Below are 17990 nucleotides of genomic sequence, written 5' to 3'. Positions count from 1 at the left end.
GAAAGGCCTTCTATTTTCCTTCCTGTGACACCTTCCAAATAATCCCCAAAGTTCCGCATGTGAAAAAACTTCAATATGTACTCAACAAAATACAATTATTGTCACGATTTCCGTGGCACAGGGAGAGCGTTTTCAGAAAGACCTTCTTAATCATTAGGGAAATAATCACTTCATTCATTTCTCCATGCTTTCAAGTAAATAAACTAAAACTTAAATAAACGCACGTAATTCTTTCTATGCAATTTTCCCCTCTTGCAATTGAGATTAATATTTTCTTGCTCTTGAAGCACCCGGATATATTTATACTTATAATTTTTGTTGTTGAACTTACTCCTTGTACCTTTTGATGAGTAAACTATCAACATTAGATAAACGTTTCAACTACAGGCATTTGTTTCTACCTAGATCTTCTGATAACACAACAGGGCCACAGGTGCTATTTTTTTAAACTAACATTTAAAGCATACATTTAAAAAATATAACAGAAGATTATTTAAGCAACTTAAAATAAAGCTAGAAAATATAACAAAGTTTAAAATAGATACAGAATAATTTCTCTATGACAGCATCACTTGGTCTCTGACTTTTGAGATGCAAGAGACAACTCTAATTTAGAGGCTACCAAGAGTTAATCTAAAGAAATATTCAGAATTTTGTTGATGCAGTCAGGCACTCTTGTAAGCCTTCCTAAAGGCAGCTAGAGATCTCAACTATGAAACAAGCATTTTTGAAAATTAGTACTATTGAGTGCTGGCACAATGCACCCTTGGTTCTGCTGATTTTATCTAAGTCTTGAAATACATAAAAGCTTTTCTTTTATACATTATTAATTTGCTCTCTTCCAAATTATAAGGACTCCATGAATATTAATGAAATACACAAAAATTATAAAAATAGTGTAGTGTTGTTTTATATGTAAAATTCATGGCACCATGATAAATATTATATAAATGTGCTGGCATGGTATAACAGTAGTTACACTGACTGGGTCTTAGGTAACACATAAAAATTGTGAAAACAATAATATTAGAATAATATGGCCCTTTTCATTTTTATAATGTTTAAAATAATTTATTTCAACAACTTCCCATTGTAGTAGGTAGGGAGATTGTGTCATAAATAAAGGTCAAAAATTCAGAAATAAACCTTAATAGGACAATTGGTTCTGCTAATAAAAATGAATTATGATGTAAAACCTCTTTTGTCCTTGCACAAAAATGGAAAGTCACAATGCATGAAATTATCTGAGATTTTCCTTTTCTTTCCTGGCTTTTTGTTCAAGATAAAATTTAAAGCATTTCTGATAGAACAAAGTCAAGTACCTCAAATTGTATGATGGTGTTCTCATTCACATCCAGGTCACGAGTGGTAATAGAATGCTCACCAACCTCATTTGAAACAAATACCATAGCTGAATCTTCCTCGCTGTTAGAGAAGAAAACAACAAGAAATCCATTTGGGCAAAAGTTCATCGTGATTCGTAGAGAGCAATGGTTTTATTTTAACATCTCAGTTAAAGACTTACGGAGCTCCTTTTGAAGAATATGGACAATAAAGGCCAATGTTACCACCAGGATAGAAAAACCAATTGTCTTCTCTGGGTCCAAAGTCAAATGTATCCAGAAGCATCAGAGGGTTGTTTAGATTATTACCATCAATAATGAAGTCATCAATGATCCAGATTTCTTCTTTCTTACCTAAGGCATTTTTGGATAAAAAAAAAAGTTTTTCCAATGGTGGAAATTGGAGGGACATTTTTGCTCTTTGGAAGAAAGTAAAGGACAGAAAGGAATCAGTAACAACAGGTTAAATATATGCCTTTGAGACAGAGAAACACAAACTATGCAACAGTGTATTTATAGCGATTGAAGTATGAAAGAATCAAGCTGTCAATCAATTCAGAAATTGTGCTCCCCTCCCAGTCCCAGTGGGGTGGTGCTACAGACCCTCCGCTGCCAAGAATGGGATTTGAATTATGTTTTCATGGTTTAGGAGGACCTGTAAGATACCTGAATCTGTGAGCACAGGTGGTCAAGCCTGCGGATTTAAAACTGAGGTATACTAGTCGATTCGAGGAGCAACTCATGACCTTTCAGGGTCAGCTCATGATGTAGCATCATGCTACGGTCAGGCCGAAGGACTGTGGTCATGAAAACCCTGGCCTGATGCATAATTTAATTTTTAAAACTACACAGAAGATACTCTGTGTTATATACATTTTTTAATGTTTTTCCAGAACTTTTATGTTTATTTGAAGATATGTGGAACTATCCAGAAAACTAGTTAAAATCACTCTGTAGGCTGTCATAGAATTTGATTCGGCAACGCAGGCTGGGTGTTGAAGGAAGATACCTACAGAGTAAGGAGGAGGGCAAACCCAGGCTGTCTTTGCAAAACGCTGTTTGGACTCAAGGAGACAAGGAGACAAGACCATGCCAAAGCATATATAAAATATATATAATTTGTAAACAGGAGCTTGTAGAAACAACCTGGTGATTTAAATGAAGTCACGTGTGTCTCTCTCCCTCTAATCCTATCACTCTTCTTTCTTTTTTGGTACATTCTTGTTTTGTTTTTAAAAGATTTTATTCATTTGAGAGAGAGAGACACACAGAGAGAGAGAGAGAGCACAAGCAGGGGGAGTGGGAGAGGGAGAAGCAGGCTTCCTGCTGAGCTGGGAGCCTGACGTGGGGCTTGACCCCAGGACCCTGGGATCCTGACCTGAGCTGAAGGCAGACACTCAATGACTGAGCCACCCAGGCGCCCCAGCTATCACTGTACGAATTCTAGTAGCTTTCTTCTCTTTTCTTGTTTTGGAAGCAGTTGGTGAAAACAATAAAGTAAAAGGTAAGTAAAATTCCCATCATAACATGAAGACAATGATGCTCTGGATTGTGAAACTTGGCTGCATTTATTTATTTATTCATTTTTACTTTTATTTGGTGATTATAAAAGATTATTTTTTCTGTTCATAATAAGGTAAAAATTATTTCTGGCTTACTAGCATAAAGTAAATACTCAGGTTAAATTTTAGCGATAGCGGTACATTTTTCTTATTCATTTCTGTGTTACCTCTGCAAAGAATATGCTTAATGGGATATCTCCATGCTTACTCAGGCCATTAAATGCATGATTTGGTAGAGTCTGGTCCTTTATAATCAGCAGTTAATAGAAATATTGGAAGCAATAAAACATTACAAATTTGTAGAATCATTTTCTGTAGCCATCTGAAAAATGCTGTTAAATTATACATTCACTTTAACTTATCACGGAAGCAGGGGTATGTGATAAGAATATTTTATCTAAGGCACTTTCTGCTTGGTGTAAGTCCCTGTCACTTTGTCATGGTATTTTGCTGCAATGTTGTTCTGTCTCACTAATGAAATGCCCACACTCAGAAGAACTATTTATTCCCAAATGAATTCAGCAGGAATGTAGTTACAATTGAGGAGTGACTAACGATAATGCTACGTTTTTTTAAAAAGATTTTATTTATTCATTTGAGAGAGTGCACCCATGAGCAGGGGGGAGGAGCGGAAGGACAAGCAGGCTCCCCGCTGAGCAGGGAGCCCGAAGCAGGGCTCAATCCCAGGACGCCAAGATCATGACCTGAGCTAAAGGGAGATGCTTAACCAACTGAGCCACCCAGGCAGCCCAACGCCCAATTATTTTTTAAAAACCTTAGCTCTGTAAGAGGCTTTAGCTATATTTACATCATCAAGAGAACTTATAAGTCAAGTACAAAGAGACAATAAAGATACATAAATTTAAATATTCATTGAGACTCCTCTAGGTGAAATGTGTGTTATGGACAATGAAACTACTCAGTTGACAAACACTTCCTCCACATCTTGGAAACAAACATGTTAAAATGCCATTGTCAGTTTTGATCATAGGCGAACATGTGCATTCTTACCATTATTATAAGGTTGCCAGAGTCTGAACCTTGTCGCATTGGTCTGGGCAGTATATGGCAAGGGAACATTAATGAAAAGTATGTTGGTTGTCTGAGGGAAGTAAAATTCGTCCATCAGGTGCCAAGTGATTCCCCCATTGATAGAGAATTGTAATAGAATAGAGTGAGACCTCTCCGGGGTACCTAGGGAGAAGACACCACAGGCATAAAACATGTTGTGATAAAAGTAGGGAAATGGTATGTTCTAAGACTATTTTTTTGGCATCGATGCATAAAATGACTTATATTCCCCTAGAGGCTTTAGTCCAAATGCTTCAGAGGCAGCTTCAAGAACTGTCAGGTGGGACTTTCTGGATGATTGTATCTCAAAAAGCACACCAGATCTCAGATTTTCACACAACAGTATCTCCCTCTCTTTCTCAGATATGAACACAGATCTTTCTGTATTTCATTCAGGAAATCGTATATCAGAGAATTTTGCTTCCACGGGCATCACAATTTTACAAATGGTCAAACACTTAAATCTCAGGATACAAACAAAAATCTACTTGAAAGCTTCTTATATACAAAGGGCATTATTTGTCGAGGAAATGACGTAGTTAATATGAAAGGTCATAATGGCAAAGAGCTGTCTTTTGGGGGTTCACACCTATAAAAGAAAATCCAAAATGTCCATAAGCTAAATTTTTAAAATTTAAAATTCTTACACCTAGGAAGTTGTGGTGGAAAAAAGACTCAGGGACAGAATGATAAATCTAGCTACCACAGAATTAGTATGATTACTACAGCTATACGAAATTTTTTGCAAAATCAGTAGTTATCTTACCCTCATATTAAGATGAATTTACATTATAGAAGCACATCTACGAACATTTATTTACTCATATTTATGTCAGCTCTTCCATGTAACAGAACTTATGGGCCTCAAATCTATCATTTCTTTGTGGGGGAGGAGTTGTGGAAGGCAAGGGGGAGTTCTCTTGAAGGGAAATAATGAATTCTACCCATAGAAACAACTTACCTTTTGCTATAAATCTAAGTGAAAACTGGACATACATAGTATTGGTACAATCTAGATCTCTTGAAATAAGCATCCTCAGTCCTTCCTGAAAACACAAACATATACGTTAAACAACCTTATTTCATCTGCAGAATTATTTTCCTTTGACTTTTATACACCTAACTTGCATTAGCTAAGTAATAGATACATACATGTAATGATCCAGAAGCAACGTTGGGTCCAGTTGAAAAGGAAAAATGGATCATTTCCCCTTTCTTAAGGCTTTCATTTCTTATGACTGCGTAACCCAATTTCATTGTCTCAACTCGACATCCCACTTTGCTGTGACTTTTATAAAAAGCAGTGCAAAATGACAGCATTACCTATCTGCAGGCCTTTTTAAAAAGTAGCTTCCTTTGACCACAGCACCCCATAAGAGGAGTAATGAGGAAACAGATGGAAATTCTCTGCCAAGTGCTCCTGCTGGAAGTTGGGAACTAAGAAGTAACTTTTTCAGTGTTCCACGGAGTCGTAGGGACTTACTACTCCTTTGTGCACTCTGACCATGCTGGGAGGCTTTCATCCAGGCTGACACAACACCCTCCCGTTGGTCAAGTTAAATAAGGCATAACTAAGTGAGTCCCCATGCCTCGGCTATAACTGCTCATGCAGAGAAGCCAAAGAAGGAAGAAAGCGATCACATTAGCTTTGGTAATTTTTTCTGCTAATTAACTATTTCTGGTTGCCTGGGACTGACAGCCCCATAGCTTGTTTTCTCTGTGTGTACACAGGACTGCAGTGACAGCCAGTAAAATAGAATTTCACTATGCAAATGTCCTAAGGTACAAATAAGCCTTTTAGCATCTTAGCTCTGACTTCTGAATGAAGTGACTCTTCGGTGGTATAAGACTGTGTGATACTGAGTGGACCCTTCTTTCCTTCCTTCCTTTCTTCCTCCCTCCCTCCCTCCCTCCTTTCCTTTCCAGATTTATTTATTTGAGAGAGAGAGAGAACGAGCAGAAGGGGCAGAGGGAGAGAGAATGTGAAGCAGGCTCCTTGCTGAGCAGGGAGCCTGAGGCAGGGCTCAATCCCAGGACCCTGAGATCATGACCTGAGCCAAAACCAAGAGTCTGACGCTTAACCAACTGTACCACTCAGGCACCCCTGGATTTCTTAATTGTCAACTAACAAACACCAAATGTAATTTTAGCTACAGAAAGCAAATTCGCCCTCTTTCTCTTATTACCCAGCACAAAATCCTCAATAACTGATAAACTTTAAATAGAACTGATTTTCTAATAGCAACCGTATTACTGAATTATTCAATGCCTGTAATATGCCAGGTTCTAAAACAGACACCTTTTTCCTTTAACACACATCGCACTCGTAAGGGCAAGATATTATTATCTTTATGATGCAGAGAAGGAGGCTGGAACTCAGAGACAGTAACTTGTTCAAGATTGCAGAGAAAAGTGTTGATGGCAGAATTTGAGCCCAGATACGTCAGACTGTGTAACTTATCTTCCAGCCTTTATAGGATACCAGTGTTTCGTTTATTAAATCATCTTTTGGTTTTGGGAGAAGAAATCCAGATAGTGTTAAATTTGGAGTTTGAGAATTATTTAATACTGTCATGAAAAAGTAGCGGCATGTATACCTGTCCCTGAACTTCACAAAGCATCAATTCAAACTTCCAGGATTGAAGGTTGCCCTGTAAAAGCCTTATATTTCCAGTCTTTGTTGTTTTTTATTTTTACCCTAATAACTCACTGCCCTGCTCAGTCCGTGACACCTGGTCAATGCCTGTTCTTCATGTTTCACCGTTGAGAGACACTCTCTCCCTTGTACCCTGACAAGCACAAAGTCTTTAATGGTTTTACATCTTGGTGCCACGTGGAGGTTGAGGTGATGAGGAAAGGTGGCTTCTTCAACTTGCAAGGAATAAGCTTTGAGGTGGGTAGCTGAAAGATCCAGCTAATAAAGATCCCTTGCTAACATCAAGTTAAAGGATTATGATGACTCTTCCCCCTCGATTATGGAACTTAAGTATGAAATTGTTCCCACGGGCAAATACATATCAGCCATCAAAGGACCATTGCACACTGCATCTTGTAGGAACAGTGATGTTGAAAGTGGGCACAATGTATATGAAAATATCTTTCATGTTTGTAGTATTTGCTTGTAGCTCAGCACTTGATATTAATTACATGGTGGAAATGTCAAGCCCTGCTTCTGTGCATTTTCTAGTTCATACGGATAGGTTTCTTTTCTCATCTCTTTTCCAGGTTCATTAATCCATTTGTGCTAAATGTGGGCGTTCTTTGGCATCTAAGAGCTATTTTAATAGCTGATAGTACTCCTGAATCTATAAACATTCAAGAGAGACGATCATTTCCTTTTTAATGAAAGAATGCCTTTCTAGGTCAAACTGCACCCTACTGAATGGCCCACTCTACATCTTGCAGAGCTGACAGGCAATACATCTAATACATATAATGCTTGGTTGCTCTTGCATTTGGATGGCTAAAGGGAAAAGAGAAAACACTCTGTGTCTTCCTTCTTCTTAGGCTCTAGGGACCAGGTTAATCCCACTGCTTAAAAATTTATCAGGTAAAGATATTTAAATCATGAAAAGTCACAGGGCTCCTGCTTTTAGGTCTTGCCAATGCTACAAGCAGATCGGAAGTGAGTTAGTGGTAATCAGAGCTAATGCCTCCGACAAGACTGAAAAAACACACACACAAAAACCAGCAGTTTCCATCCTGAAATGTCCTACCTCAATTTCTTCAGCCTCTCATACCTCTTGGGACTTGTAAATCTCTCCAACCCCTAAGTGTTTTTTCTCTCTCATCCAAACTGGAGAAGAATTTGGGATTTGAACAAGGATGATAGGCAGCATCTATCAGCTATAATTAAAAAAGTTCCATTGGATGCCTAGGTGGCTCACTCAGTTAAGCATCTGCCTCTGGCTCAGGTCATGATCCCGGGTCCTGGGATTGAGCCCCGCATCGGGTTCCCTGCTCAGTGGGAGGTCTGCTTCTCCCTCTGCCCCTCCCCCCAGCTTGTGCATGCACATGCGCTCTCTCACAAAAATAAATAAATGAAATGTTAATTTAAAAAAGTTCAGAGAGAGGGGCGCCTGGGTGGCTCAGTCATTAAGCGGCTGCCTTCAGCTCAGGTCATGACCCCAGGGTCTTGGGATCGAGCCCCACATCGGGCTCCCTGCTCTGCGGGAAGCCTGCTTCTCCCTCTCCCACTCCTCCTGCTTGTGTTCCTTCTCTCGCTCTGTTTCTCTCTGTCAAATAAATAAATAAAATTTTAAAAAAAGTTCAGAGTGTCTAATTTTCTAAGCGTTAGATGTTAATCATGAAGGTTGTACAAGAACCCATGCAGATTTTTGTTAGATTTCATTTGCACACCTATATCAGCTGACTTCCCCATGCTGGGAGAGACGGGACATAGCATGTATTCACACAGAAAGATGTGCCAACCAGTACAGTGTTTCACACAATTGCTTAACATCTCTCTCACCAGACATCTAGGCTGAAATACAAAAATAGACTAACAATGTTTGAGAATGCTTTTTCACTTGATTCAAATGTTTGGTTTTCTTAAAGTCACTAAAGGGTTCTATTGGCAGGAAGGAAACGAAAAAACAGAAAGGAAAAAGCAAAGACCTTTTATAAAATCATTTTTTTCAGTTCTGCAAGTTATATATTCAGTAACACATAAAATGCTACATTCTAGAATTCAAGATCCTAGAAATTGCATACGCATAATTTGCGTGTGTGTGTGTGCATATATATACGCACACACACATATATAATTGCAGCAGAAAGTAATGAAGGTCTGATCACCAAAGCAGAAGAAAGATTTTATGCCTAAGTGATGCTAAAGAATGATTATGCTGAACAGAGGAGAAAACATGGTCTGGGCTAGAAGATAACAGCTATGTATAAAATAATGCACCATCTGAGCAGGTTCAGAAATGCATTTGTGTGGAGCAGTGAGGGAAGGAAGGAATCTCAGTAGCAGAGTAGAGAAGTAGAATCTTATCTGACCCCTTTAAAAATAAGTGATGTTCCAGATTTGATGGTTTCACCATTCAGATTCCCCCTCTCGGCACCATACACTTCAGGCCAAAGATCGGGATGTAGGTTTCCGTTGAAATCATCCTTAAGAATCGAGGGCAGAGGAACGATGGGCACACAGTAGGTGCCACCAAAGCCCCGGTCACATCTAAGAGAAAAAAGGGAGTGGAGGAAAGGCATTATCTGTTGTGAGTTTGAAAGCCGTTTTTGTTTTTGCATCATAAAAAAGAAACTGCCAGGTTCACTGACTTACACACAGTGTCCAGCATCGCAAATCCCTCGTCCTGAGCACAGCCAGGGGCACCCGGAGGCCAGCACAACATTATCAATGGCCCATGCGTCAGCCCCCACAGTGTAGTTGGACTGAATCCATCGGAACCGGGTCCTGGGAGATCTAACCAAAGAAAACACACTTGGTTCGACAAGCACCCTTGAAAGCAGAACATTTCTTTTAACTCCCCTTTCGCTCTGAAGAGCCCTCCTCCAAGTTCTAGTTCCCTCTTGGAGACACTTAGTTCTCACACCAAGTGTTGGATGCTCTTTCCTGGTGAACCCACCAACGAGAGTAGAAAACATGGTTTGTAAATACCTCACACTTCCTTTCATACAAGCGTCCCCCAACTCGCCTGGGATGGGAAAGTTATCTCAGACTAGCGATTTATTATGTGTTTGAACGACGCACCGAATCTGGGGTTTTGCTTTCAGGCTTTTCCTGCCATTTAGGACGAGGAAAGAGGCAGCATGGATGAGAAACACGAGGAGAAGCTGGAATCTCATGAAGTTCTGGGCGTGAGGTCTCTGCGTTACTGTCCCTAAATGGTTTCGGAGACAGGAAATGTAAACCCCAGGGAAGTTCTGCCTCCGCGTTGGTGCCTGAGAGGTGAGGGCCAGACGATATGATGCACGCCCACATTTTCCATTCTATTTGCAATCTGCTATTTGGAATTTACTGTCAGAAGATCACCTTATCCAGAAATACATGCAGCCTGGGCCAAACTGCAGTAGCAGCCCCTCGCTTAGGAACAGGCTGCACAGCAGAAGTCGGTGAGTCACTTATTTGGAATGTGGAATCTTGAAGTTGAATTTCAATAGTAACATTTCAAGTGCCATTGTTTCCCCACACAAGTTCTCCCTCAGTGCAACACAGCTGCTGGTGTGGTGGCTTTCCCTCCACTTAACACCCTCCCAGTGATTCCCCAAAGAAGGGAAGGTCCAGGCCACGCGGCAGCATGCCTTCCCACAAGCCCTCTTCACCCCGACAGGCTCTACTCGCTTATTCAGTTCAGAGATGGGCCCCTCCAGGAAGCTCCCTCAGAATCCTGAGGTAGTAACCCCCACCGAGTTTCAATAACCTCCCTGAGTATTATCAATGTCACCATTTTATATCATAAATAACTGCTGAGATGTCCACTATCCTAAATAAGATCTTTGGATCCTGGCCTCAGCTTATTCATTTTGCATTAGAGTTCTAAAACACAGTAGATATTCAATAAATGTTTGTTGAATAACAATAAAGCGAATAAATGAGCTCCCAGTAAGCACTCTTTAAAGCTCTGGGGGTCCACAGGAAACCATTTTAGGTTAAATGCTAAAATGCTTTGGTTTCCTGCATTTTTTCTTCTGCCATTTGGTTGTACATCTCTCAGTCAGAATCGAATCAGCAAAATGGAAACCACTGTGAGTATTTAACCTAGACAGAGTTAACACAAGGGCCTGGAGGTACGGTTAGTGCCAGAGCTGAGAAGCCAACAGGGGCGGTGAGGACACCAGAGCTGAGCAAAGCTGGGAAGCCGCTACAAGTCCATGGCTGGAGGGACACAGGGAGGAGACAGTGTTGCTGGTGCCCAGGGGCCAGGGTCCCACGGGGGGGCCACCTCTGGGGCGCAGGAGCCGCCGAAGTTGGCCAAGATGCCCTTGAGACAGAAAGGGAAAGGGAGGGTACCCTGTTTTATCTCCGTTTCCACTCTGCTTATCTTGCCAGGTTCTGCCACTAAATCTATCAGGAAGCCAGCAGATGCAGGAGCCTGGTAAACACAGCCTGCAGAGGCCAACTTGCCTATAATTCAGAACAGAGTAGTGGCAGGGCGAGGCAGGGACCAGAGGGGAGCAGTCCCAGGACGGCACGATCTCTAACCAGCCACCCCAGGACACACCAGTTCCTAGAAAGATCCCCAAATTATCCCAATGCCTAAACCACAAACCAGGGAGCCTGCTGTAAGCCCTAATACAACTCTTGAATGTGATCTGAAATCCCAGGGAGGGGAAGAAAGATCTAAAAACAGTATGAGCGTTCCAAAGGACCCAACTTTTTACTCTCACTGTGGTACTGAGAATAAAGAAGAAAAAAAAGAAACTAAGGCTACTATTCTTCCACATGTGATGATTTCACATACTGCTCCATGTGAACAAATATCACTCTGGTTATTGGGTATTTTTACAACAGAACAAGATTATTTTTACAACTGAGTCTGGTGGGCAGCCTTCCTGTTGCCAAAGAACAGAAAAGTTCAGGCCCGTAAAACTTTTGGAACTCACCAACACATTAAAAAATTGCAACCCCAAGCATCTTGCCCTTCCCCCGCCCCTCCCCGCCCCCCCCCCCCACCCCGGCCCTGGCAGACTCCCTGCATAATTATCGTGAATCACAGAATTGCCAAGTGGAATCACAATTATTTTCAAAGGAGGTGACAGGAACCTAACATCCTGACATGAAGCCACACGACAATTCTCACATGGTGGAGAGTGGAAGGTAGACGGTGATCCGCTTCCAATTCTGGAATCGTTCTGAGGTGTACACGGAACTTTCCGTGTAGTGCAGGCAGCCAATGGTGGGAGGCACACACTCCTCGGTGACCAGATGCCAGTCCCGGCCGTTGTTTAGAGAATACTGGAGCTGGACGCTGTGGGCGTCACTGAAGGGCTTGCTGCAGCCCATGCTCATTTCAAACTGCAAGAAGGTCGATGCTGACACGTGAAAGTCCCAGGTCTCGGCATAACGCGGTTTTCCTACAAAAAAAAAAAAAAAAAAAAGAAGTTGAATGGTAGTATACAATGGTCCTCTCTTTGCTTATTTGGCATTTGTGCTTGTAATAAACACGCTCAGGAGCAAACAAGGATCCTGTCTTAACTGAGGTGAGTTTTCATCCCACAATAACTGCTTTTATTTGGCTAGCAGAGGCTCGGACCCATGGAAGGCTGCTAATTTGAAAAGCGTGACCATCTTGGAGAGTCTTCTATCTGCAATTCTGCAAATTATGAGACACGGGAATGTCTTCCAAGAGAGATTTTATTGCTCTTTTAGGAAACCTTAGTTAGATCATGCACGAAGGACGGTTCTAAGGCAAGCTGGATGCACCAAGTTATTTTACAAGTCAACCCAACTCCTTTCTTTCCAGAGTCTCCCTCAGCCCAGGCAGTTATGTACACAGTTTTGCATTAGAGAGTCTCCTCTTGGGTTTTAGTTAACTTAGTCCTCTAGTTAATTAAATATTCTCCCTTTATCTGGTGAAAATATATACCTATGTTTTCAGTGAATATCAGAGCAGTATCCATAGAGAGACAGTCAATACCGACTTGACCTCCTTGTATTCGGTACCAGCTGGCTTGCAAATCTATGGAGCCATCAAATTTGTCTTGAAACCCAGTTTGAGAGCTGTCATTCATTCCTATAAGGACATCATCCAAGGCCCACTGGGCTGAATGTTTCCCTGAAATCCGATGAATAAAGGCAGAGAAAGTTCGTTATGTAGCTATATGAATATCTTTATGACTATGCTTTTAAATCAAATTGTCTAGGAAACTGACAGCAAATTAAGAAGCATACGGTACAATGCGGCTTTAACCATATGCTCTCAAGGTCACCGGGAAGGGTGGAGTGAGCAGTAACTTGCCATGTTGGGGTTGCCACCATCGAAAAGCTGTGGCAGGGGTCTTCGCCTCCCGTGGCAGGTCAATGGAAATGATCTGTGGCTCCAGAAATGACATGAAGTCCAACTCTCGAAGCAAATGCCAGAGTATCCCGTTGTCATTTGAATACTGAACAACAAGCCCTGAGTTAAAAGACATAAATCCAGTTACTTGGACAGCTTTCCTAGAGGCAAAAAAGGGCAAGGAACAGTATTTTTTAAATGGAAAGACTGCAGCAGAAACTTCAAATTGCATCTTATAGAACGAGGGCACATTCACCTAACTTCCTGGGAATGAATTAGTAGACCTGAAGGCTCATCAATTCCTTGACAGTTTCTAGTGCACCAGCTCCCAGGAAATGGAAGACAAAGAAGAAAAAAACAAAAGCAAAGACATAAGCTCTTTTAAAGACTATTCAGCTTTGTATGAATGATGAGTGGGCTGATAAGGGGGACATAAAAATCCACTGCAGATCATGTATTTGAATTTTAGATTCTGTCCTGAACGTTACCAAGTCTCATCTCATTATTATACACTCAGAAGAAATATCTCAATTTCCCCAGCACAAAATCTAGTCGGGCTCTTTTCTGCCGAAGCACCAGTCAGTGAACAGGGCCCAATCTGAAAATTCTGTTACGCAGAAGGATCCTTTCACTGGCCCTTCATACTTTGTCAGGCTTTGGTAACTGAAGCAGGAGTGAGGTCGAATTACTAAATGGCAAAGCAGAAAATTCACTCCCATTCAATATTAGTTCTACTCTCCTTTTTGTGTCAACCTTTCCCTCTCTACCCACCCCATCTGCCCAATGTCCCTCCTCCACCTGCTAGCACAGGGACATGATTTAGTGACCTGCACATTCAAGTTACAGGACCATATGCACTGCCCCTGCTACCTCTCCTGGAAACTTTTTTATTTAAAAAATTTTTTTAAGTAGATTCCACACCCAGGGTGAAGCCCAACATGGGGCTTGAACACCCGACCCTGAGATCAAGACTTGAGCTGAGATCAAGAGCTGGACGCTTAACTGACTGAGCCACCCAGGTGCCCCGAAACTTTTTCATTTTAAAAGAGGACAGGGAAAGGGTAAGGTTGAATGCAAAAAAAAAAAAAAAAAAGCTAATGATGGGCATCGACAGGATATCTATCATCTATCTATCATCTATCATCTATCTATCTATCTATCTATCTATCTATCTATCTATCTATCTATCTATCCATCCATCCATCCATCTGTTGTTATTGATGGGAGGGGCAGAGGGCTTTCTTGGCATCTATCTAACTGCCTATTCTGTAACTGTTCCTAAGACTGGCACTGCATACTCATAATTGTGACTGGGTACACTGAAGTACTTTTTTAAAAAATTTTTTTAAGATCTTATTTATTTATTTGACAGGGAGACACAGCGAGAGAGGGAACACAAGCAGGGGGAGTGGGAGAGGGAGAAGCAGGCTCCCAACTGATGCGCGGCTTGATCCCAGGACCCTGGGATCCTGACCTGAGCCGAAGGCAGACGCTTAACGACTGAGCCACCCAGGCGCCCCCTGAAGTACTTTCTGAGTATTCACAGAAATTATGTTCAGGAAAATTGTATTTGTTATATTAATTGTGTTATATCTTAACCTTTTTGAAAAATTTTAAATCATTCATGAAACATATGGTAACTTTTTAATTTCCCCATTACTGACTGATGGGAAGAAATCAATCCTTTTATCATGCTGGGCAACAAAGAGTTTACTAAAATTAAGTTTTAGGAACTATTAGGATAAAATATAGAACCCAAAGACAGCCTTTTAAGGCTAATTGTTAGCACATGGAGTTATTGTCACCACATCTGAGAAGGGAAGACGTGAGGAACAACAATGACTAATACGCAAAAAATTAGAACTCTTGGGAGAATTAATCTTACCGTATTTAAAATAGAAGAAACCATCATTTATAATGAGAGGATAAAAATAGCTCAAAGAACAGGAATTCTCTGGGGAGAGAGCAAGATGGAAATAAGTGTAGAAATTGGCAGTTAAAGCTTCAGTGGGTGGCTGGCTATAGACCCATGTGTTGGAGGAAGAGAGTCACAGTAAAGTTCATGAAGAAAATGGAAGGTAGTCTGTTTCTAGTCTTTATTCTAGTTAAGTTGAGGAACTTTTGGCAAAACCCCAGTCTCCAACCTTTGGCGTTTGCTCAGAATATGTCCTATTGGCTTTTAATGTGAATTTGGGTGGCTGAGAGAGCAGACACTTCAAATTTTAGTTTTTCTTGTGGCTATTAATTTGCATTGATATGGTTTATATTTAATAAGATGAGAGAGAGAGAGAGAGAATAATTTAGATAGTTATCTATCTGGGGGTGACCTATTCAGAAGGTAGGTTACAGTACCAGAAAGGAAGCATCATGAGAATAAAATCTCACTGGCTAGTCCTTTCTAGTACTTTCTACTCAAAGTATGGTCCAAGGACCAGCACCTGCATCACCTGGGAACAGGTCCTACTTGTGGTGGTTTTAAAACATGTCCACAAATTCTTTGACATTCTTTCCTTCAATAAAAAGTAGAGTTTAATCCCCCCCTTTCTTTTTTTTTTTGAGTGCTGCTGGACTTAGTAATTTGCATGCAATATATAGAATGTGGTAGGAATGACAGTGTGTGACTTTTGAGACTAGGCCACAAAAGGCTTTGCACTTTCTTCCTTGTGCTCTCTCATGGATCTCTTGCTCTGAGGAGAGCCGGCTGACAGGTAGTAGGGACGACGTTCAAGCAGCCTATGGATAGGTCCACCCAGTGAGAAACTGAGGCCTCTTGGAAATAAATCCGCCAGCCCAGCATGGGTCTTTAGATGAGTGCCCCTCTCCTGGCTTTTGTCTTGTCTGCAACCTTATGTAAGATCCTGAGCCAGAACCACCCAGCTAAGCTGCTCCTGAATTCCTGACTCACAGAAACTAGAAGATAACTGATGTTTGCGGCGCTAAACAACTCCGTTTTGGAGTAATTTGTTATGCAGCATACCGCCGCAGTCCTGCTGAATCAGAATCTGCCTTTTAAGCTTCGTAGAGGATGCAGATGTATATGAGAAACACGACTCAAGCGGTCCATATTCCATTTGGTTTCTGCTTGCAGCCCTTCTTCTCATTAGCTTTTTTAGGAGTGACACAACCAGGTCTGCAGAGATTAGGACCCAATCCCGAAGGACAATAAAGGAGGGCCTTCCAGAAGTATGAAACAATGGAGGAATGCAAGAAAGGGAAACAGCAGTATCTCTATTTTATATAAATTGCTGAGCCCCCTTAGCTGTGTCATCTGACACACTGCGCATCTGAAAAAAACAAAGCCATTTTAGCTCATCTCCCAAGTGTTTCGGGCATGTACCACATTTCTCTTTTTAAATTACAACCCCATCTGTGTTCTGCCCACTCTTATTGAAAACAGCCTAATTTTGATTTTAATTCCAAATACGTAAATTAATGCTTCAGCTTGAGTAAGTAAAAAAAATCTGTACTTTCATCGACTGGAAGAGATTGGTTCAAGGATTTAGGCAGATTTACATTTTAACAACCAGTTTTCAATAAAAGGCTGAGAAATGCCTATGGGATGTGAATTACATGGCTAGCAAGGAGTTCAAGAAAATGGTTCAAGAGTAGTTGAGAAAAAGTTGCTTATTCCTAAACAGGTCCTCAGGGAATTTGCCCAGCAGGGCAGGCAACAGCATTTGTAGTCAGAGGTTAAGTGTCGAGCAGAACTTCATCTCTATGACAGGTGGATGCCTCCCAGTCTACTCTGGTCAGTTTTTTTTAAAGCTCATATCCACAGATCTGTAATTTTCAGAAGAGTCAGTACACAATTGCTACGATGTTCCAACCACCAAGTATTTTATAGTAATTTTATTACAACGGTTAAAAGAAATGTTAAAATGCTCTACCTCTCCAATCAGAAAAATCAAATCTTCAGGACAGGACCCTGTCTTCTCCTGTACACCTCTGCGTGGGCAGAACACGTGTTCTATAAATACTTAAGTGTTTTGAACTACTTATTATTTCTGTAGGACGACCTTGTAAAAATTTAAGTCAGATTATGTCGCTCCCTGGGCTCAAAGCCTTCAGTTAGTGTCCATGACCCATGGACTCAGACCCCATTTCCCTACCGTGGCTAGCAAGGCCCCATAGGCCTGGGCTCCTGCCCCTCATCTAGATGAGTCCCAAGCCACACTAGCCTTCATTCTGTTCTCTAACATCACAATTTGCCACTTCGTGGCCTCTGCTGCTTCTGACTGGAAAACTCTCCCTGAGATCATCATGTTGCTGGCTCCTCTCCATCGTTTAGATTTCTAAATTTCTTTTCTTTTTTTTTAAAGATTTTATTTATTTGACAGAGAGAGAGAGAGAGAAAACACATACAGAGGAGAGGGGCAGAGCGAGAAGGAGAAGCAGACTCCCTGCAGAGCAGGGGGCCCGATGCAGGACTCGATCCCAGCACCCTGGGATCATGACCTGAGCCGAAGGCAGACGCTCAACGACTGAGCCACCGGGGCACCCCAATCCTTCAGATTTCAATTTAAACATTACTTCCTCAGTGAGTGCCCCTCCCAGACCACTTTATCTAAATCAAATCTCTCAGTCAACAGTTGTCCACCTCACCAGCTTCTTTATTTCCACCTAGCTGTCAATCTGACATCTTGCTTATTTGTGTGTTTTCCTCTCACTAAGGGGTAAGTACCCTTCGGGGCAGGGATTTTGTCTGCTGTGGTAGGAGGGCCACTCTGGTTCTTCTTCCCCTTCTGGACTGTGGTGGTTTGGACTTCTCGTCTCCTTCACCACACTCTCTCTTTCCCTCTGCCACATGGCGGGCAACATCCAGAATCTACCCAGCAGCTGCTTCACTCTCCTGGGTGCCGGAAGGAGGACCTCGGATGAGCCTTGATGAAAATGTAGCACAAAGGAGAAACTTCTTCTGTTTTAAGCCACTGAGATTTAGAGGGCTGTTTGTGATAGCAGCATAACCTAGCTCAACACGACTGATGAATCAGACGTTTGGGGACACGGTATGCACAGCCTAGAACATGTGTGGCTTATAGCAGACTCTTGAATAG

The 17990-nt window shown here is 41.5% G+C and overlaps 1 protein-coding gene across 2 annotated transcripts in view; it reads right to left on the bottom strand.

Annotated features, from left to right (window-relative positions):
- The window catches only part of RELN (reelin), a 492672-nt gene that overhangs the window by 71832 nt on the left and 402850 nt on the right, over positions 1-17990 (bottom strand). For both annotated transcript variants that reach the window (XM_027573967.2, XM_027573968.2), the window contains exons 32-40: positions 12898-13056; positions 12526-12714; positions 11740-12013; positions 9261-9401; positions 8978-9155; positions 4938-5022; positions 3917-4099; positions 1526-1697; positions 1323-1425 (exon numbers count right to left, since the gene is read on the bottom strand). In XM_027573967.2, coding sequence (XP_027429768.2) covers positions 1323-1425; positions 1526-1697; positions 3917-4099; positions 4938-5022; positions 8978-9155; positions 9261-9401; positions 11740-12013; positions 12526-12714; positions 12898-13056 — 1484 coding nt within the window. The remainder of the gene's footprint in view (positions 1-1322; positions 1426-1525; positions 1698-3916; positions 4100-4937; positions 5023-8977; positions 9156-9260; positions 9402-11739; positions 12014-12525; positions 12715-12897; positions 13057-17990) is intronic.

Source organism: Zalophus californianus, chromosome 12 (genome assembly GCF_009762305.2).
Source record: "Zalophus californianus isolate mZalCal1 chromosome 12, mZalCal1.pri.v2, whole genome shotgun sequence".
NCBI lineage: Eukaryota > Metazoa > Chordata > Mammalia > Carnivora > Otariidae > Zalophus > Zalophus californianus.
Note: the sequence above shows the minus strand (reverse complement) of the source record. Positions and strands in the feature narration are given on the sequence as shown.